This window comes from Lissotriton vulgaris, chromosome 2_1, assembly GCF_964263255.1.
Source record: "Lissotriton vulgaris chromosome 2_1, aLisVul1.2, whole genome shotgun sequence".
Taxonomy (NCBI): domain Eukaryota; kingdom Metazoa; phylum Chordata; class Amphibia; order Caudata; family Salamandridae; genus Lissotriton; species Lissotriton vulgaris.
In genome coordinates, this window is record NC_141687.1 from 711,102,104 (window position 1) to 711,125,153 (window position 23,050).

Below are 23,050 nucleotides of genomic sequence, written 5' to 3' on the forward strand. Positions count from 1 at the left end.
TCTGAACCGTTCTGCAGTCCCTCCGGGGATGGTATTGCTGGGGTATCTGTTCAAAGGTAAGGAATCTGCGGCTAGATGTCTCGATCAGATGGTTCCCCCGAGTTGGGTAAGACAATATTGATAAAGTATGTGTGTAAATTTCATGGCTGATACCCATTGCATATGAAATAAGGATGTTTCAAAACGGTTATGTGAATAGTATGATAAAACATCAGAATGTGTCTTTTAAAATGTTACATGACGATGACAAAGAAAATACTCACGACTTGGTGCTATAAACACAGTGGTTACTACAATAATGTTGATGGCGGTCTAACAAGTATTTATTCCCCACTTACAATAATGACTCTTGTTACAACGTGATATTATGCACTACACCCAAGTTGGGTAATTTGAATGAATTTAGTTCACTCTGGCTTATATGGTTGAGAAAACAATAGAATTGACCATGCATGATTTTGGAAAGTGCATACAAGCATGGATTGAAGTGGCACTTAAAGACTACAATCTCCTGTGTTTTCCTTCCCCCTTGTTTTCCCTATTTTCTCCAAATAGGTGGAATTTTTCAAATACGGAAGGTAAGAGGAAAAATATTCTCCATACTGAGAAAAAATGTTTTTGGTGAAAAAAGATTTTTTGTGATGAATATCGAAAGTTTTGGTATTGGTGAAGGGAACAGCTATCTGTACCTTTAATAAATCTGAATTAAAGGTCAACTTTTTTGAAATACCGGGAAGGGAACATTAATTTTTGAACCCTGAGAAAAGCCCCTGACCATTTTTGGGCAATTAAAAGTGGGCAGAAACATGTTGGCTAACCTTTAGGGTCCTAGGACCATCAACTCCAAAAAGACCCGTTTTCATTTTTTAATATCCATTGTGTCCCCGCGAATAAAGAGATACCTGGAGAACAATAGGATTTTTAATCTTTAACCCCCCTGGCCAATATCTCCTAAGAGCTCCCTGAAAGATGGTCAAGCCCACCCAGACCTTTAGGAGTCTGGGTGAACCTGATGATGAAGCATTACACCAAAAGGGTGTGTAAGGATGAATCAATAAAAGTTAGTTTTCTTTAGGTGCTAGTATAGCACACTCCATAATGAAGCTGATCGGAGTCGGAGAGGACTAGTCTTTGGCCTTCAAGATACTTTTGATAACCTAAAGTGTAGCCATCGGGGGAATGTTGGTCTATTAGGCCTCTACATCAAGTGTGACCAGGAGTTCTATCTTTGTTCTATCGTTCTTAGAAAAGAGGACAAATAAAATAATGCTTTTCCAAGGATTAATTTGTTTTTATCTCCCTCAACGAAGTGCAGCAGCTGTGATTCGGTGGGCTACCAGAGATTTGTAAACATTTCGCACTGTAATAAACAGTACGCATAGCTTCAGACAGAAATTTAAAGTTTGTCAGAGACTGTTTTCTTTTCTGAACATCCATCGGCTTGTGATTGAGTCTGGCAAGTCATCTGACATAAAAGTACTTTGATGTAATTGCTACATTCATATATATATATATATATATATATCAGTACATATGGTTAGTCTGCGGTAGCACCCCAGTGTCTCTACTTTAGGTTGAATCTCACTTTGAATATTCTTTATGTAAAATTATTTGTATATATGGGTTTTTTTCTTTAATTTTGTTACTCCATGTCCTCTCCACTGTTATTCGCCAAATAATATTTTCAGCTGATTCTTAGCCATACTGTTTTATTACTTTAATTATTTGATTTCAAAAGTTGTCACCTTCCACGAGGTCCACTGTTCATGTCACACACACTTCCATGTGGAACACCACACGCAAACTGATAAGGAAGTTTTATGTGTGGAAATTGTTTGTAAGTTTTAGCTAGAGTTTGAAAAGAAGTAAAGTGTAAATAAGATTTGTAGAAAATTCATCAAATGTCAGTTGAGAGAATCACGTAATTAGGAGCTGGAATTACTATTGTTTCTCTTGTTACTCAAGTTATTCTAGAGAGTAACCTTTGTAGTCTAAGGTCTTGAATACCTTGGAGAGATTGACAGTGGGAACTGAAGCATTAGGAAAGCAATAAGTACCTTCCCTGAATTGCAAAGAGGGAGCACAACTTCCCCAGAGGGGTTTAAGGCATTCTCCCTTTTGAAATATGTTGAGGAAACAGGCCCATATGGTGCATTTTACCTCACGTTTCTCCTGTACTGGCTCAAAAGACATAGATTTGAAAGAGACACTTATACAAAATTCCCATAGTTTTTATTTCTGATGGATACTTTGTAGTGGTCTCGCCCGCCGCGCGCTCTCAGCGCGTGAGCACCGAAGACAATGGTCTTGTGCTGCCCGTAGGCACGCACGTCCGTTTACAGTTGGTTTACAGTTGCCAGACATTTTACATTTAGCCGGCTGTGTGGTCGGACTTACATGTGGGAACTAATAAAGACTTATACATAAAACATTTACAGTGCCTGCGAGTTGCTTCACTCGATTTTGGCGACGAGGCACATTAGTTTCCACTAAGAACCCACAAGCATAAGAAGGAAGGACTAGATGGAAAACAAAGAAATACCCCTTAGTTAAAACGACCGTTGAGGTGACCTGTGCTGGTGCTGGTGTTGCGAAGGAGGCGGAAAGTAAAGAGTGAAGTTGAAAGCTGGGAATAATCTTCTCCGGAGCGAGCGTCCTGGTGAGCTGTCTAATCTCGACGTGAATATCAGGTCAGAGGATGTGTGTGTCAGAGGACGCGGAGATAAGCAGGAGGTGAGGAGACAGGCTGACGCACTTGGTGAAGGGAGAAACAGATGCGTCAAGACCCCACCTATGTTAGTCAATTTCACCACTCCTACCAGCATGAAGTAAATACTCTCTGTTCTTAAAGGGGAAGGAATCGCTATTGACTGCTAACACAAAAAGAGAAAAAAGAATGTAATAGAAAGCATGAATTAAATAGCATATTGAGAGTCCCCTCTCACAAAAGAAACTTCGTTTTTTGACTACAAAAGTGGGGTTCATATTAAAAAACATATGAATGCTGATAAAAGAGAAAAAATGGTTGTACCCTGGCTGAAAGGAAGATATTAATCTCAGTATTGTAGTGGAAATGAAATAGTAGGTTGTTGGAGACAATATTTGCAGGGTTAGAGAATATTTTTGGTGGTCACAGATAGACAAGTATAAATAAACAACAAGAATCCACCGGATTTGGGTGATGTGTTCCCTACAGTGGTAGGGAGCACATACTGTTTTTAAAATACCCCTCACACACTAAAAGGACCTTTGGTGTCATGCTTCATCATTGGGGTCTTCGCACCCCTCTACGGAATGCGGCATGCTGCGACCTACGACTACGACGCAGGGATCAGATATTTTGACTATGCGTGGTGCATGTGAGGGTTGGGTGTGAGTATGTGAGAAATGTAGAAATCCACTCCTTAATGTTGTACAAGGTACAATGACCTGTAATAAATATATAAATGGTGGGGTTCACTAGACAAAATTGATGTCATGCGACTTGTGCAGTTGACCCTGTAAAAAAGGGACAAAATACAGTACAAACACACACATAAAATAAAACACACACTCTAGATCGTTAGATTCCTTGTGCCTTTGGGACATAACTTTATAGGGTGAAAAGATCGAGTTATGAAGGGTAAAAAAGGCATACTTCTTGTCCTAGGTACACTGCCCCATGAGCCTCCAAACGTTTGGGGTTGCTCTGGCCCAATGGCTCCTGTAAATAATACAGAGTATAGCAGTTGTTGGTACTTACAGGCTGGAGAAATATAATGGCCCCATCTCTCTATGAACATTTACTCACGAAATACAGCAATCGTAGTATCCTTGTTCCCCCGAACGCGGCTCCGCGGTGAATGCGGTAGAGCGCCCTGGGGGCCGTATTTATAGTGATTGGAGATCTCGTTTGTCAGGTTAATTGGTAAGTTAATTGGAGGAAGAGGCTAATATGGGTATTCCGCTTTTCCGAGATATTTGCTATATGACCGAAGTAGTGTTTTGTAGTTCGGGAGTGTTAAGAGCTCATGCGTGATGCTCTTGTGGCGGCGTCTATGGAGTGCGCATGCGCGGTACCGTATTGGAGCTACACATGCGTGAGAGAGAGACGTCTCTCTCGCGCTCCTTAGTATTTGCCAACCGAGAGGTCCGCGGTAGCGTATTTGAGCCGCACATGAGCGCGAGAGAGGTTTCTCGTAGTTTTTATGTATTTTGGAGATGCTGTAGAAGTATGGGATCTTAGGTGTTTTTGGATCAGAAACTCCCCTTCTTTTTTTGACAGTCAAAGAAGTGATGGAGCAGTCGCCTATAGATGTCACCACTGTGCGCTGACATCAGTTCCTTTCCTTGCCCTTCATTGTGGATTTGGAGCTTCCCTCCCAACTTTGTCAGTCTTCCGACAACTCCTGAGAAATATTTTTGACAATGTGCCTGGGATGATGTCTTTCCTGAGAGCAATAGTTTTCAAATTGGGCTGCAACTGCAGGAAGTAGATGTTGGTCACTGACCTTCACAGCGTCTGTTTGGTGCCTGGTCTTTGGTTACGACTTGAAGTCATGTGAGAAATAAGCCCTTATGCTCCCAAAGGTGATCAGGGAGTAGAAAGTAAAGCTCTACATTGCTAAACGTAGGAAGAGGTTGCACTTGAAGCAGCAGTCGCATTTCTGCTCCGAGTCACAGGGCTGATCCTGCTCTTGGTCATAGGGTGGGTGCCTCTTGAACTCTTCAGTTAAGTTAAATTTGAAAGTCACAGGAAATGTAAGTGGGTTATGACCTTTTTTACAATCTTAATCAAGTATTAGGTAAGAAAGCACAAGGCACTCCTAGCGCCTCTTGCTTACATGTTCTGACCAGGATCTGGTCCTAGTGCACCTTGTGTTTCCTGGACTGTTGTTGACCCCACAGCAGGTTGAGGCTACAAAGAGGCCATGCTGCAGATTTTGAAGACTCTGCCAGCTCCTTGTGGACCACCTTTGGTCCCCATAGATTTGCTGGGGTCCTGAGCTGACTGACCCCTCGGGACACATTCTCATCATGTTGCGATACCGGTCCAGGCCTCCTCTCCTGTTCCACCGTCTACGTGATCCCCTCTGTGTTTGCGCCACAGCTGACTTCGGCCATGTCTGTACAGTTGCAGATTCAGACTCTGGTCTCCAACCCCGAGCTGATGTTGTCCAGTGCTAGGCCTGTGTCACACTATTTAATTAAAAATATGCAATCCGTAGGGCCAAAACCTGAGGAATATTCCACATGATGCTGAGGATGATGAGAAGCTGGACTATTTGCTTCACCCTCACTTAAAGGACTTTCATTGGACCTACAGAATTACAGCAGGTTAGACACTGCTCTAGAAACTGAGCTGAACTCAACACTAGTGTGTTATGTTTTGTAATGTACCCCAATATAGGCCTGGGTAGTCACCAAACCTTTTACCAAAATGTTCCCTACCATTGTACTACATAACGGTTTTTGATATTGACCTTTTAAATGGTTATGGTGCTGCATAAATTTCATGTGGTTTTCCCAGAAAACCAGCCTAATTTCTCATGCATGAGGATTCTCAGAACCACAGCAGGATTGCCATCTTCCTCATAGTAACTTTGTATAAGGGTCCTCCCTATCGTCATCCTTGGCCGACATGACACAGCAAGGTAGAACCCCTGAGGGTACCTTTTGGGTATATATACACCAAGTGCTGTTACATGCTTTCCATTTGTAAATTGTGAATAGAGAACCAATGGATTTTTCATGACGTCGTAGCACCAGTGGAATAAAAGTATTTCCATATTCATCCTTAAATAAATGTCAATAAAAAAAAAATAGCATTTCTATCGGCCTGTTGGGAGTGGATTTGGAATGCAGAGGAGAAAGACTTCCATGCATGCTGACACACTGACGCGAGATACTGAGGTTCCTGCATGCAGACACTCCAGCTCGCAGTGGCCTGACATCCCTTGCAGGGTGTCCACCATCGAGACCAAGATGGGGTACCACAGTCTCTCCCTTCAGGTAATGGGGTTGGCTTCAGCCTAGGTGGATTCTTGGCTCTACGCCTACATACATGCTAAGTACATCTAGTTAGGGTTGCATCGTAGGTGTACTCATTTTTACTGCCATGTATTTTTATATACCTGCCTGTATTCATTGCTTTCATCAATTTGGTAGGAATCTACCATCCATTTCCTCTCTTTGTGCTTATAATCATTTATATCTGTTTCTTTCTTATAGTTGTTTCAGCACACCTATTTTACCCTAGAATGACGCTGGCTCAATAAATGCTTATTGAAAACATCCCCACCATTTATTCTGTGTGTCTCTCTCTGAGACAAAGTGAGCACGAGTGACTGAGCGAAAAGTACTGTACTGTTTCCAGGATCCCAGATGAGACAGAGTTGTCAATTTCGATAGTTGCCAAGAACTATTCTCTCCTTGGTAAGAGGAGTTTACAGTGGCACTGTGAGCAAGCTGGTATACAGGCGAACATACTCGGTGGGGGTGTCTGGAATCAGTCTGTACACCAATCCCACAGCCTATGTTGTCTAAACGCGGAGGTCCTATGAAAATTTAAAGGAACTACATGACAAGTGCACTAATGGAAGAGTGACTGTTTCACAGTGGTAATTTGCAGAGGCTGTGAGATGTTAAATGCCTACTTCTGAGACTAAATCTAATTTACTAATTGAATTACTCCAATCCGGCCCAGCTTCCTTGAAATGAGGCACTCATGGACTCCCTCATGGCCACCTGTTCAAAACTATGCTTGGCCCCTCCGGTCAGTCGACACAGATTTTCTAATGTAACACTAAATACATAATTTCTTTTTAGTACAGATGTAAACCAGTATAGCTCACTCCAATGCTTTTCCTTCTGATCCCCCACTGAGAGAATCCAAGCTATTGACACTTTTGATAAAAATACTTTTTCCTCAGCCAGCTGTCCCTAGCTTCCCTAAACATGGTATTTGTTATATTCAGGTACACACATGCATTAGAGGGCATGGCCCGAGAGATTTGGTCAGCCGTACCAGAGGACCTCAGAGCATCACTTAGCCAAATGATTCAGGTGTAGTGATTTTTTTAAAACGCCACTGACTGCATAGGTTGCACTATTGGCACCAGTGTGTTTCTCAGTTAGCATGCTTGGATATCAGATGATGGATGTCTGATTTCCCTCACTAGGCACTTTGGGGAGAAGGCTGATTTGGCGATAGTTAGTGTGATATAAGATATTCGCTTCAGAGCAAATCTGTAGGATTATGATCACCAGCCTGACAATTCCACCTACATTATGAAATGTTTAGCGGGTGGACAGGAGACTTGCCATACTAGCAATTCCAGGCTTGTCAGTCAGTGCAGCAACTGGCCCAGACTTTTCACAGTAGATGACACTTTGGCATTCAGAACGTCTCACACCAACAGGGACAGCGGCCTTTTATTTCCTCTTCCCCTGCTGCAGTGTCCGCCAAGCTCTACTGATTTGTCCTTTAAGTCCTATAGCCAGGCATTAATAGACAGAATCTGTTATTTTCTTTGTTACTGGCTATCCATCCCATCCGATCAACTGATGGGTGTTACATATTGTTCAAGAAGGCTACACCCTGCCTTTCATCTCGGTCCCTCCTCATAACATTCCCCTCCGACCCTGCACCAGGACATATCTCTGCATACCAGGCCTTAATTGTAGTGCAGCGAATCGACCTCCTTTTGGGGAAAAAGCGCCAGACTCAGAAAGGTATGGGCTGCTATTCTAGAGACTTCCTCGTGCAAAAGGACGGCAAGGGCTCCAGGAGTCTTCTGGATAGCCAGACGTTGAACACCCTCTTGAGGAATGACAATTTCAAATTGCTCATCCTCGTGCATATTCTTTCTGCACTGAATTCTGGAGACTGGATGGTGCTCTTGGACTTGCAGGAGACATATTTTCGTGTACCCCTCCTGCAGTCCCAAAGACGTGCCTTACACTTCATTGTGGGCTGTGCTTCCGATTTCCTGTGATGTCTATTAACCTCACCTATGCCCCTCAGGTTTTTACATAGTTATGCCTGTGGTCACAGATAATTTTCAAAGAACTTGTATTCCCATACCTCAATGACTTACTGACTGACTAGTTGCAGACCACCTCTGGCAATGGCCACCCTCTTCAATTCCCTGTGGGTTCTCCATCAGCAGGCCAAAGTCCCACATTAGTCATTCACAGATGGTTCCCTTCATAGGGGCTACCCTAGTCATGGTAGGGTTCTAGAATTTCCCATCACTGCAGTGAGCACAGGAAAATCGGGATATGGTCCAGAAGTTTCAAGGTCAATCCTGGGTTTCTGTATGGATAGTTTTGTGGCTTCTTGGATTCCTGTCTTCGTGCATCCAATTTGTCTCGCATGTCAGATGGCACATGGGGGCTCTACAGTGGAACCCCAGGTTTTAGTGGGTCAGCATTAGGGTGACCTGACCATATTGATCTAGTTCTCACTGGAAACATCACAGAATCGGCACTATTGCCAGATGGATGCAAACCTGACTTGTGACAGGACACTCTCCTTTTCCCACCGAGACTGCACGGTTGTGGGAGAAGCTTTGCTGCCATCTTGAAGTGGTGAATGTTAGAGGCCTCTGATCTTTTGTGGAGCCCCAGCTCCATATAAGTCTGTTGGAGCTTCTTGCAATCTGGTTGCCCCTAAATGCCTTCTTGCCGTCCACTGAAAAGAGGCTTGTGCAGGTCTTCAAGAACAACATGACCACTATGTGGTACTGCAATAAATGGGTCCGAGTGAATTCCTGGATTCAGTGCGGGGGGCTTACACCTTTTGGATGTGGCTGGATCAGCAGAAGATCTTCCAGATTACCAACTACCTGACAGGGTTGCTAAATGGTAGGGGAGATGAACTTAGCAGGTGTCAGCTGGCGAACCACAAATGGTGTCTCCATTCTGAGGTGTCAAAGACTATCTTTGAGTAGTGTGGCATGCCCTGGTTAGTTCTGGTGGCATATATGAGTGCCAAAACCACGGTACACTGGAGTTTCCTTCTAGAAAACCACTGGGAAATGCATTTTGACCGCAATAAGATATGGGTGTCCTGTACCCACTGTTCCCTCTCCCGCCTCAAGTTCTGAGGAAAGTCTGAACAGACTGGGCCAAGCAATCCGAATATCCATGAACTGAGCCAGTAGAGTGTGGTACCCAGAGGTCTAGGGACTTGGAGATTTAGCAGCAATAGCTAAGATTTTTCGAACTGCTACCCAAGGTAGCGGCTGTCATACTTACTGCTGGACATTCTTTAAAGAAATTCATTTACGTTGGACATTGGGAGAGTTTTGTAGCCTGGTGTGGTTTCCGGCATCTTGATGCTCTCCAGGCCAAGCTTTCTTATGTAGTGTTTATTTTGTCATTGGTCCAGTAAGGCCTTGCAGTGTGCATAATCAAAGGTTTTATGGTGGGACATTTCAGCATATTTGTGTTTGCCAGATCAAACTTTTCTTGTCAAATTGCCTGTTGCGATTTGTGTTCTGAAAGGCCTAGCTCACATGTTTCCCTAGAAACCCTTCATCATGCCACAATGGTACCATAATTTTGGCCTCACGTTCCTTATGTGCACACCATTTGAGTCTATTGATAATTGATTCTTATGGTTTCTAACAATTAAAACAGTCTTTCTTATCATGATCACTTCTGTGCACCATGTGAGTAAACTTCAAGCACTGTTGGCACAACATCCTTAAACCACTTTCTTTCCACACAAATGATGCTCAGGGCGCCATCCGACTTCTTACCAAAGTCGGAATCACCCTTAGATGTCAGACAATCGATCAACGTACCAATTTTTTCGTTCTACCACAGCTAATGAAAGAGGCGGTGAGGCTTCATCAGGTTGACCTTAAAGGCGCCTTGAGTATAGACGTTGACCTTGCAATGGACCTCCGTGTAGACGACTATTTCTATGTAAATTTTGAGGGGACCAGAAAAGCTAAACTAGCGCAAAACATGACCCTATCGCAGTGGATAGTCCTCTACATCTGTATGCCAAGCAAGCCTTTCTCTCGCCATTGGCTTACGAGGCTTTTAACTTCAGAAGAAAATTTTGATAAAATGATGACGAAGCAATGTATTTTCACAAAATTTGCCTTACAATAGCTACAATGACACGTCCCTCGCATGCAGTATAAATAAATAAGAAGTATTACATGGCCTGTCCTTTTAATTAGATATAAATAGCACCATTGTTCACTTCTGCCATTTAACAAGTGGATTCTCTTATGACATAGACAACAGAGTTAGACAGATCTTACAGAATGTGCAGTAATGCTGGAGTTAAGACAGTAATTAATGATTGCCCACGTTAGTGAGCACTGTGGGGTGATTTGTTTTTATATCATCACAACACTCAAACCCTAGTGGACATCCAAGAGCTGCAGAACGTTTTCTTCATTTTCAAAATAGCAATGTTTGATGAACTGTACACAAATGTATTTTTAAAGCCGATGTGTCTTAGAATTCATGTTGCATTTTCTGTGCCGTGATCCAGGCTGAATCTGGGATACATTTCACTCAACAAATTAAGTTACCTTGAGATGATCATCTGTTTGATATCTCTGAGGGATCTTTTTCAGGAACAAACTGCCGGATGTTGGTTATTAGATGCTTCCCTCAGAGAGGTGATGTTTGAGATGTTGCAGAATATGGCTTAAGGTGAATAAGAAGTTCATGAATGCTGTAATGTTGAGCAAAACAACATAGCATTTAGCCAACTGCACTTGTCACCAGCTGGAGTGTGCTGAACTGAATCCTGTTTTTCAGCATAATTTAGAAGACTGGTCATTTTCTTTTTTATACCCTGCACCTTTAAGGCACATTCTCGTTTTCTTGCTTTTGATTAAAGTTTAATGATGTTGTGCATTGTTTTCTGAAGGAAAGCTAGCATGATGCTCTCTACTGTACTATTAGTGTTATGGGTGCACTAGTAAAGGCAGTCTGCACCTCCACTAGTACTGTATGCAATGTGGTCTACTAAACTTGTTTATCCTGAATGTTCATGCGCTAGGACTTGTGGTAAACTGGAATGAGATGTAGGGTCTAAATTCAGTTTCTTAGGGCCTGATTATGAGTTTGGCAGACATGGTTAGTCTGTCCCAAACGTTACGGATATACCGGCTGCCAAATTACAATTCCATTTAATCCTATGAAACTTGTAATACGGCTGACAGGGTATCCGGCACGGTTGTGACAGAGTATCCCATCCTCCAAACTTGTAAACAGGCCCTTAAGCTTACCTCAGAAGGGAATGGACCTTACTCTGTTTGTCCGATTAACCATTCTTATAATGTTGTATTTGTGAAATAATAACAAATAAAATCAAAATGGATACACCTTGTTACATACTCTCGCTACCATTAAAAATATAATTTTACACAGCAAATATGATTTGGAGTATTTAATTTATTATAATTTTAAATGTCTTTATTTAAAATATCTTTCCAGGACAAGAAAACTCCAACTTTGGATAAGGATAAGACTATCATGGATATAGCAGCTGAACAAATGCGCTTGTGGCCAACTCTTAGCAAACAAAAACAACAGGAACTGGTACAGAGTGAAGAAAGTACTGTTTTCAGCCAGGCAATTCATTTTGCGAACCTCATGGTTTATTTGCTCGTCCCACTGGACACCAGCAAAAATAAGCTTTTAAGAACATCAGCAACCGGAGATTGGGAAAGTGGGAGCAACAGTCTTGTCACAAATAGGTAACTACATTGTTAGCAATGCTGTAGAATGATGTGATGTCGTTCGTTTTTGCCACTTTCTTTTTTAGTATGAAACTTAGCTTTCTGTTATGTTGTTCTTTTTTTAGCTTATTTTAGCCACTTCAAGAGTACTCTTCCGATTTAAACAGTCTATTTAAATATATCTCATATTTTGTTGTCAAGCAAGATCTTTTTAATCAGTACATATACATTATGATCTCCTCTTCCCAGAACAAAGGGAACTGCCATTTAGTCGTCCGGAGCTTTTAATATTGGCTTAATAAGAATTATTTTCTCAAATTATATTAATTTCATTCAATAGTCAGTTATTTAAACAGTATCATCTCAACTGCTTCAATCAAGGCTGTCCTCAAAAACAAACAAAATAAATATTTTACTGTTTACTCTTGTGTTAACTTTGCTTCTACTGGGTACACGGATGCCTTTTTAGGTCAAGCATACTAGAGACAGTGCAAGCTGGCTGATTGCAAAAGACCTAGTGGGGGCTTATCAAAAACGTTCAGGGGCTTGCAGCACGACCACTGCATATAATTTACAGGGGCTGGCAGCCTAGTCATTGCTTACGATAGGTTGACTTTACTGCCACTCTTATTTGCTTGCTTTCTGTTGTATGGCTTTACTCGTTTCAGCCTTTCTATTTTGTGTGTCCCATGGACCATTTGCCGTTTTATCATCTCTTTGTTTAGCTGGCTTTTAAGCTTCCTATACTCGCTTTTGGGAACTCTTTTTGCTTTTTATTTAAGCACTCCAATGACAGCACACGTGTTTTCAGCTGTTTCCCTCGTATGCTTATCTCCCCTCTCCACATTATTTCTCTTTCACCCAATTGCTTCTCTCCCCACTTCTGGACTCATGTTGCTTTCTCTCGCTGTGTGTGTTTTGCTCCAAAGTGCTACATGTTGCTTTCTTTCGTCCCTGTTCTCTCCCTTGTGTTGCTGTGCCACGCACCCACTATACAGTTTAACCCCCGCCCGGTGTGGTGGTGTTTTCCCATCTCACTCCACATTCCGCAACCCATTTAAAATTCCTTTAAAATGCTCTACATTTTAAAAAGCGCTTTCACACTACTTTTTCTAAATGTACTGATACGTCATATATAAGTCAAATTAAAAAAAGGCCTGTCCTTTTGTAGGCATGCGCATTATAACATTTGTTTTGTTTTCTAAGCCATATGGCACAGCACTTGTGATGCTGTATAGCATGGCTTAAAAACATTGGTAAAGCCATAAGGTCTTTCTTATATTGCTTGTGTGTAGTTTGGCTGACGACCATTTGATACCCAAACTAACCCAGGTTTTACGTTTTTTTTTTTGTTTAACTGGTTATTGTTTAAATGCTACAGGACATATTTAAAATGGTCCCTGAGTAAAGGAATATATTTTACAAAGTAAACAGGTTGTACGTTCCAGGGTAGTTCACATGTCTACCTTCCAAAAACGTCATCACCTAAAGGCCATTTGCTTGTCCTTAAGCTTTTTACAATATTTACACCCAGTGGCTTCATTTTAAAATCAATTGCCAATACCCTTTTCATGCTAAAACACTATTCTGTAACCAGTCTCCTGTTATCAGCTTCGCGTTTCCCCATACATTTTGCTCAGGATTTAAAAGTAAAATTAGAGTTTTTGGCCTAACCTGCAATGTCAACTGTCAAGGAAACCTGCGTACACTATACCATTTTAAAAGAAATATGTTGACTTATTTGCTTCTTAAACTCAAGGCTACGGTTTCACGCAGGCCTTCTTTACGGTTATGTACCCTTGTGATTTGCGGGCCAGACTAGACCTTTCCCTTTTATCTTAAAAGTCTTCAGTATTTAAGGCTTTCTTTAGTCACAATAGCACAGGTAATGCACACTCTCTGCCACTAAGGGGCTTTGTCCCGGGATGGCTGCCTGGCTCCTGCTGTTAAGGAAAAGGTATTTTCAGACGGTGGCTCCTTTATTTACGATTTATTACCCCTTAAATAAAAATACTGGTTAGACTCTAAATTTTAGAAAGCAAGACTGGATATTTCTGCAATCTTGAAATGGGGACTTATGAGACTATTGTAGTCTTTAACCTATTGCCAAAGATTTTCTAGAGTACTCAGCCGGAGGAAAAAAATACAGAAACTTTGTTTTCATTTTTGTTCCTGTAGATGAATTTGAAAATATGAAGAGCACCAGCTATTCCAGCAGGATATCTGCATTCCTGCAGAGAGACAACTGAGCGCAGAGCTCTTTGATGTACCTTGCGCCTTAAACCAGACTGTGATAATCAGTAATCCAGTGGGCTGTTAATCTATGCCCAGATTAATTGTATGGCTATTTGGCGTCAGCATAGTGAGCCCCCCCATATCTGAGTCAGTGGGGTTGCCACGGGGCATGTTTTTAGGTCTTGCCTGGCGGTAGCAGCGCACATGCGCTGCTCTCGCCATGCGAGTGCCTTTAGCAATAGATTCTTCCAAAGCATCCCATGCACGCTTACGGATGAACAAAGATGGCTACTCTCGCCATTCAGCCCAAACTAACATGCACGTGTACATACGGACAGTGGACAGTCCGACGCCATCTTGTGCCAAAAAGCTTTGTATTGTCATGGCAACACACACGCCTCCAGAGATGGATTTATAACCGGAAGTGACGTCTTTCACAACAGAAGAACAGGCCACCTAGCGTCACCGACTAAGTGCCTATAGTAACGTGGCTGAGAAGGGGAACAAAAGGCAAGACTACCAGAGATGTTGCTTGTCTCTCCATTCTCAACTGTTGAGCGGTGAGCATGCTAGACAGGTTCCTCTATCCCTCAACTCAGCTTGCGCCCTCCCGGATATTACTGCTTCTAGACCCGGAGGGCATTGTCACGCAGAGTTGAAACAGACACTTGATAGAAACTGATGGAAAGTGTATTTTCCATTAGTGATTCATGGACGGTTACTAGAATAAAGACGCCGATATAACTAGTCCAGTGTGAGGTAGGCGTGCAGTGTGTTGTCGGCTGTCCTAGAGATTGTGGGTGCAAAGTATGCCGCAACCGTCCTCAGGATCCCCTGCTCAGCGCCTGGTGATGTTCCAAGCCAGCTTTGTCGGGTTACAGCACCGGCTGCCACTTCTGTTTACAAGTTTAGCCACGCCCGTACACATGCACACTCAGCGTTGTGAATTTTGACGCGTCAGTTGATGCCAATTTGCTTCACAATGGTTCTGAGCCAGTAAGAATAAACACCGATAACCTTGCCATCAAGTTGTTTCTTCAACTGTTGTAGCGCGCAGACCCTACAAAAGTGTAACCACATTTTTTTTACCACAGGATTCTTCTGATATCGATACAAAACAATAATATCTCCGCATATGTGAGATGGCGGAACACAGCACTTCAATTATTTTTTTTTTTTTTTAAAGACATATGCAACATTCTTTTCTGTTTTCAGTTTAGCAGTTTTACTGCTCATAGTACAATTGCCCGATACATTAAAAACAGTGTAATAAAAAACAAGCATTGAAAATGCAATAGGTCTCGCCTTTGATTAAGTTAAACCATTTGCTTTGCTATACAATACCATTAGCAAAGCAAATGGCTTGAACTTAATCAAAGGCGAGATCTATTGCATTTTCAATGCTTGTTATTTTTAGGGCTATTCTTTGATATGTGACTGGAAGATCTCAGGACGTGTTGAATCTAATAAATACTGCAGGTGTCACACCTACTTGATGGGACACAGATGAGGCAAAGACGCACAAAGGCATGGAGGAGGCAAAGACGCCAAACAGGATGGACTGGGCAAAAGGATTAAAATAGAAAAGAAAAAAATGAATAAGCAAATGAAGTTAAGGCACAAAGAACAAAGCATGCCAAGAACAAAGCAGGCAGGATGGAAAAAAGGCAAAAAGGTATGGGAAGACTGAAGGGAAAATGTTAAGGAGGAAATAGTAGGATAGACTAGAAAGATGGAAGAAAATATGGAAAAGGGGTTCGAGAAGAACAGTAAGAAGAAACAAACCAATGAAAGAAGGGAAAAAGAAAAGGAATGCAGAAAAATTGTATGAAAGGATGAGACTAAGGAAAGAAACAGGGAACAAAGGATTAAGAAAAGGAAGGCTTGACATAAAGAGGGGAAGAAAAACTGCTCACTCACTCAGTGCCTTGTGGTTGAAGGTGGGGGTATTTTATTTTTCTGGCTACTCCCCTGGTCAAGGGTTGACAAACCAGATCTATTTCAGGAAATGTCATTAAGGAATGGGTATTTATAACCTGTTGGCAGTTAACATTTAATCAACACCCTGAAAACTGAAATTATGAATTTTTTGGAGCAAAAGATTGATTTCTGGTTATATCTGACATCAGAGGTGCACAAATGCAACTCTTCCAGTTTAGCTTCTCAGTGAAAACAATTAACCAAGATGCACACCAGTTATGCTTTCAAAAGCGTAGATCCCCTCATTGCACCCCGTCCGTTGGCTTGTTCCATATGTAGTAAGCTGTCTTTTTAGTTACCTATCCGATTTAGGAACATTATAGACCCTATAAATAAAGGAGTTTTGACTTCGGGAAAGCACTGCTGCGTCTGTAAATATTTCCACTTGCTAGAGACAAGACGGAAGGAACATGTTTTACTCCAGATCTTGAGAATACATATGTCTAAAAGCTCACTATCTGCTTTTACACTTAAAGACAAAGGCATGCCATAGTGAGCATATGAAGCAACGACTTACTCAACTGGAAGTTTGCCTGTCATGGATTTTTAACCAACATCATTTTGGTTCAACTTGAGCTTTCCTAGTTGAAGTACAAGTATGACTATGAGTCAGCAGACACTGATATGGGGTACAAGGTGTATTAGGGTCCATATAGGAAGATCAGTTCTGGTGGGTGTGAGATGGTGAGTTCATGGTCGGGGAGGGAAACAAGGAACAAACCCAGAAATCAGATTATTTATGAGTGCTGCGTATGAGTTAAGTACTGGGTTTTAACCCCTTAACAATAGATCATTAACTTTTTTAATTTGAGAAACATAGGAAATCTGTTTATAAATTACTAATATTTAGTAGACATGTATGTGGTCTGTTTTCTCACCCAAATACCAAACACTTCAGTGCAGGGACATCACACATAATGAAAATCACCATCCCATGCAGGCAAATTCACAACACGTCCACTTTGCCACACATTTGCTGGCGTTTTTGCCACCTAACATGGGCTTTCAATTCCTCATCACTACAAACCTTAGGATCAAGGACACCATTATGGGGTTTGCCTGAATCAGCAACTCAGAATAGGCTGAGGTATGTCCAAAACACACAGTCTCACAACACCCTGTCCAACACGCCAGCATGTGGCAGCAGGAGCATGTCTTGAATCGCACTACTCTCTGGATAGTGGGTCTGGAATCACAGAATGCACTGAGGACATCAACTGATCCAAGATCAGACAGGCTGAGAAGAAGTATGTCCAGAATCACAGTGCATTTGCGCCTGTGCATGGTAGAATGAGAGATATAAAACCGAAATAGGAAGTGGCCCACCGAGTTCTTGTGTTCTGAAAAAAAGCAGATCTTCACTGTCTTGGTAAAGTAAGGTAAAATCATTGGAGAAAGTAGGTAACATTTCCATGGATCATCTGAGTTGCTGGGTTCTGCTGCTCAGTGATGATCTGAGCATACTGCTCAATGTGTACAAAGAGGTTTTTTAAGAGGGCTTCAAGAGACAGACTTTGCACTTTGGATACTTTCTTTTCCTTTTATATGCAAAAGAAAGTAATATATGATTGTCCCAAAAGAGGTGCTGCTGAGAAAAGCACTTGGACTCTGCTCCCAATCATAGAAGTTGGGTCTCTGTACTAGTGGCATAGATAAATCGAGATAAACTTGCTGTTTACCTCTCCACCTAATAACTGCTTGTAGAGACCCAGTGTTTGATGACGCTATTTTTCTCTGTAGAAAAATGTCATTTGAAATGAAAGCCTGAGTAGGATGAAAACAACACTATGCTTGTTGGGAGCATGGCTAATGTGAATATTGATTTCCATTCAATTATCATTGTGCCATGCTTACACAGTGAAAACCAATAGGTACTCATATGCATGATTGTGTGTATGTGTGTGTCTGTGTGTGTGTGCATGTGTGTGTGTGTACACACCACATACATATATCTATCCTACTGTCGGTAGGTATAGTTAGTACCTAGTTTCCATAGGAAAAGTGGTTTTTGTTTTCCCAATAACTTTGGGGCCGGTTGACGAATCCTCAAGAAACTTTCAAAACTAGTGATCAGCTCCTGTCTTGAAACTTTTAGGGTGATTCGCCAAGCGGGGGCCGAGGGAAAAAAAAGGGTTTCCTAATAAGCGTTTTCCCCATGTTATTTTCCATAAGAAACTTTAGACAAAGCAACAGCCCAAACTGCTGAACGGAATTACGCCAAATTTTGCAAAAAGGTAGCCCTTGGTTCAGAAAGAGCCTTTGTTGTTAAATGGTGTAAATCCGTTCAGTAGTTCCTGGGAAATTAGGAAAAGAAAAAGTTTCGATATTTGGGTCAGGGGTGGGTTCGCAAACCCAACCGAGCACGAGCTTCACTGTGATTGGCTGCCAACACTCCAAACCAGTACTAAAGGGGGTGGTGATGGACGGAGCATCTGAATCAATCAAACACTCACACCCAGTCAAAAGATCTGGGTTTAATCCATCACCGTTCTTTAGCCCACTCTGCCACCCCAGTTCAGACATGGCCATATGCAAATCAGTCTGACCCTGTGCCTCATGGGAACAGTCCAGCCCGAACTGCCAAGCCATGTCTTCCCTGGACCGGAAACAAGCTTCCGAGGACCGGTTTCTGGCATTCCAGCCGTCTTCAGCCCGGCTTGCTTGAATCCAGTGGCAAAGTGAGCAAGGGACTCACGTCTGAGCATACCCTGCCACACTTATGGTGGCCAAAAGCGGTACAAAAGGGGGTGGTGATGGACGGAGCATCTGAATCAATCAAACACTCCATCACCGTTCTTTAGCCCAAACCAGGAAGTGTTGGCAGTCATCTTGTGATCGGCCCCTCACATGCCCCGGCGACCACCATGTCCCTAGGGTACTTGAAATTTAAAATCGGGGGTCCGTTATAGACCCCATGCCCCTGGGACCACCACCTCCCTAGGGCTTTTCAGCTGTTGGGAGGGGGGCCGCGCGGCCCCCCTTCTGGAGCCTTCGATGGCCCTGAGGACTGCCACCCCCAGGGCTGGCTCATGCAGTGTCCCGGGGTGCCCACCCCGGGACACTGCTGTTTGCAATGACAGGGCGGGATTCGTGCGGCTCCTGACCTGCCCTGTCATTGCAAACTCTGCTTTGCTTCATTGAAGCAAGAGCAGGGAAACCTTCTCTCACTTCAATGGAGCAAAGCAGATTGCTTTTCCACAAGAGGAGCTGCATAGTAGCAGCTCCCCTTGTGAAAAAGCAATGCCGACTCCCGCAGGAGGCGGAGAGCTGGTGGGACTATGGGGGCATTGGGGCTCCCCCCAGGGTCTCCAACGAAGAGGCCAACCCCGGGGGATGGGGTCCCCCGGGGCCAAACGTTGCCTAGGAGGGGGCCACACGACCCCCTCCACAAGAATTTGAAACATGGGAGAAAAAAGGATTAAGGCCGGCCCCAGGATATGGGGTCCCCCGGGGAATTATTGGCCTTTGGAGGGGTGCCACGCATCTCCCCTCTCCAAAAAATGGATGGCTAGGCCCCGGGGCCAAAAGTGGCCCAGGGAAGGAGGGCCACGCAGCCCTCCTTCCTAAAGAAGCAAAAAAAAATAGCAAAAAAAAAGGAAACAGAAAATCGCTGGAGGCCCGCCCCCTCCCTGCACCACTGTGCATACATGCCCTGTGGCGCGTTTTAAGGTGGGGAATTAGCTCACCTTGAATCCTGAGAGTCCGTGGGGGGTATCTAGCCCACCAGTTACCTCCAGTAAGCGCCACAGGGCTGTGTTGCAGAGAGGTGGTCTGAGGCCACGCCCCTTTTGACACCTCTCTGCAACGCCGTCCTGTAGCGCTTACTGGAGGTACCTGGTGGGCTAGTTGGCCCCCAGGGACTCTCAGGATTCAAGGAGACTTAATCCCCCAACTTAAAACGCGCCACAGGGCGCGTTTGCACACTTTTCACATCAGGCCCCACCCACTCCCTGCACCACTGTGCAAACGCACCCCGTGGCTTTTTTAAGTTGGGGGGTTAATTCCCCTTCAATCCTGAGGGTGCCTGAGGGCCATCTAACCACCAGATACCTCCAGTAAGCGCCACAAGGCTGCGTTGCAGAGAGGTGGTCCGAGGTCACTCCCCTTTTTACACCTCTCTGCAACGCACCTCTGTGGCACTTACTGGAGATATCTGGTGGGCTAGTTGGATCCCAGGGACCCTCATATTCAAGGGCACTTAATCCCCCAAATTAAAACGTGCCACTGGGCGCGTTTGCACACTTTTCACATCAGGCCCCGCCCGCTCCCTGCACCACTGTGCAAACGCATCCCGTGGCTTTTTTACGTTGGGGGGTTAATTCCCCTTCAATCCTAAGGGTACCTGATGGCCATCTAGCCCACCAGATACCACCAGTAAGCGCCACAAGGCTGCGTTGCAGAGAGGTGGTCCGAGGCCACGCCCCTTTTTACACCTCTTTGCAACGCAGCTCTATGGCGCCTAATGGAGATATCTAGTGGGCTAGTTGGATCCCTGGGACCCTCAGATTCAAGGGGACTTAATACCCCAAATTAAAATGTGCCACTGGGCGCGTTTGCACAGTGGTGAAGGCAGGGGGTGAGGCCTGATGTGACAAGTGTGCAAATGCGCTCTGTGGCACCTTTTAAATTGGGGGATTAAGTCCCCTTGAATCCTGAGGGTCCATGGGGGTCAATTAGCCCACCAGTTACCTCCAATAAGCGCTACAGAGTTGCGTTGCAGAGAGGTGTAAAAAGGGGCATGCCTCGGACCATGTGTCTGCAAAGCAGCTCTGTGGCGCTTACTGGAGGTACCTGGTGGGCTAGTTGGCCCCCAGGGAGCCTCAGAATTCCAGGGGACTTAATCCCCCAAGTTATAATGTGGTAGAGGGCGCGTTTGCACAGTGGTGCAGGGAGGGGGCGGGCCTGCTATAAGAAGTTAGCAATCCTGCTGTGTGGGACATACTATTGGTAATAAAAGGGGTAGTTGCTCCATGGTTGACGTTGGGGGCTAACTACTTCTGTTACCTCCAGGAAATCCCACACAGTGGGATTGCTAAGAGGTGTTTCGGAGGCCACGCTCCCCTATCTCCACCACTCTGGAAACGCAACTGGTATGTTATAGTTAGAAATTAGCATTTAAAAAACATTGAAATTCACTAAAAACACCATAGGTTTTAGAGCCGTTATAGTTCGAAATTAGCATTTAAAAAAACCTTAGAAATTCACTGAAAAAAATCATAGATTTCAGGGACTTTTGTAGTTAGTTCGACATTTCACTCATACAAAACCATAGAAATGTGTCCGTTATAGTTAGTTCAGCTAACTATAACTAGCGCCCCGTAATGAACTTCTGAGGATGTCACATGTTACATCTTTCATGACATGGTCAGTGACATCACTGATGACATCTCAAATGACATCACTGATGACATCATCCACGTGAAAATCCGATGCACCTCCTCACACCCTAATATAACCTTTGATACACCCACTGTAAAATGCAGACTACCATTTTCGAAACCATCGACACACCAATACCAGTTACTACATACGCACTCACTGATTCAAAGGTCTACACACACATCCACTCATTCACCCATACAATCACTCCTACAAGTAGTCACTCATCAATACAACACTATCATATACACTCATACACCTATACAGACACTATCACACTGCCACTCATCCATGGAGTTACTCACACACCTAGACAGTGATTCAAAGAATCAATCACACTCCCATTTACTCACCTATAAAAGTTATACACACACCACCTCACTTATTCATACAGATACTAATGCATACTTACTCTCTTATACAATCACTGATACAAGTACACACTCTTCCATACAGCCACTCTCACAATCACAGACTCAGATTTATAGAGATTTATATACTCCAACTCTTACATACACTGCCTTTTACGTATTTAGGTACTTGGACATGTACCACTGAGACATCCATTCACTCACCAACACTCCCATACACACACTCACACACCCATACAGCTGTTTCCACAAGCACTCATGAACCCATACACCCAGTGAATCAACCACTCACACATCTTTGCACAGTCACACACCTCCCACCCACCCACTTACACACTCAGTCTCCCATACAAATACTCCGGCAACCAATCAATAACCTGTATAGACACTTATGTAGCTACTGACCAACCCATGCAGCAGCTTGCACAACAACACAGACTGATACAGACATTCACACAGTTTAATCACTAACCCATGCATTCAGTAAGTCACATTTAATCACTCACTTATACAGTCATTCACGCACATACTAAGTCCTCCATCCAGACACTTATACACCCACTCATTCTTCAATACACCTTGGAATATATATAAAACATATTTAAACTTTACTGAAACACACAGTCACTGGATGATGTCATTTGAGATGCATTTGAGATGTCATCAGTGATGTCACTGACAGTGTCATGAATGATGTAATATGTGACGTCATCAGCAGTGCATTGTGGGGGAGCGAGTTATAGTAAGCTGAACTAACTATAACAGCCGGATTTCTATGGTTTTGTACGAGTGAAATGTCCAACTATCACGTCCCTGAAACCTATGGTTTTTTCAGTGGAAAAAAAAATACATATATATATATGTATATTCACTATAAATAAAACATAGGTTTCACATTTGTTATAGTTAGGAATTAGCATTTAAAAAAACCTTTGAAATTCATTGAAAAAACCGTAGGTTTCACACCAGTTATAGTTAGCTGAACATTTTACTCATACAAAACCATTGAAATTCCCACGTTATAGTTAGTTGGACTCACTATAACTCGCGCGCCCGCAATCCACTGCTGATGATGTCACATATTACATCATTCATGACATGGTCAGTGACATCACTGATGACATCACTGATGACATCTCAAAGCGCGTCAAGTCATGTGCCCTTAAAATAACTCTTTTCATTGGTTGCTAACAGTTTTTTTTACAAAGAATGAAATCCCCACCCATTTCCTTCACTTCTTCTTTCACTTTTGTGACTGCAAGACCTGACTTTTTACTCTTGGATCTTTGTTGGATTACCATGGCTGCCAGAACATCCAGCAGTGAAGATGACACAGAGACATTTATTGATGAAGAGGTTCCTCCGCCCCGGGTAAAAGAACACTTCATA

At 43.2% G+C, this 23,050-nt stretch overlaps 1 protein-coding gene across 5 annotated transcripts in view; it reads left to right on the top strand.

Annotated features, from left to right (window-relative positions):
- The window catches only part of SBF2 (SET binding factor 2), a 2,158,806-nt gene that overhangs the window by 1,366,029 nt on the left and 769,727 nt on the right, over positions 1-23,050 (top strand). For all 5 annotated transcript variants that reach the window (XM_086955965.1, XM_086955960.1, XM_086955962.1 and 2 more), the window contains exon 19: positions 11,452-11,714. In XM_086955965.1, the coding sequence (XP_086812091.1) occupies positions 11,452-11,714 (263 nt within the window). The remainder of the gene's footprint in view (positions 1-11,451; positions 11,715-23,050) is intronic.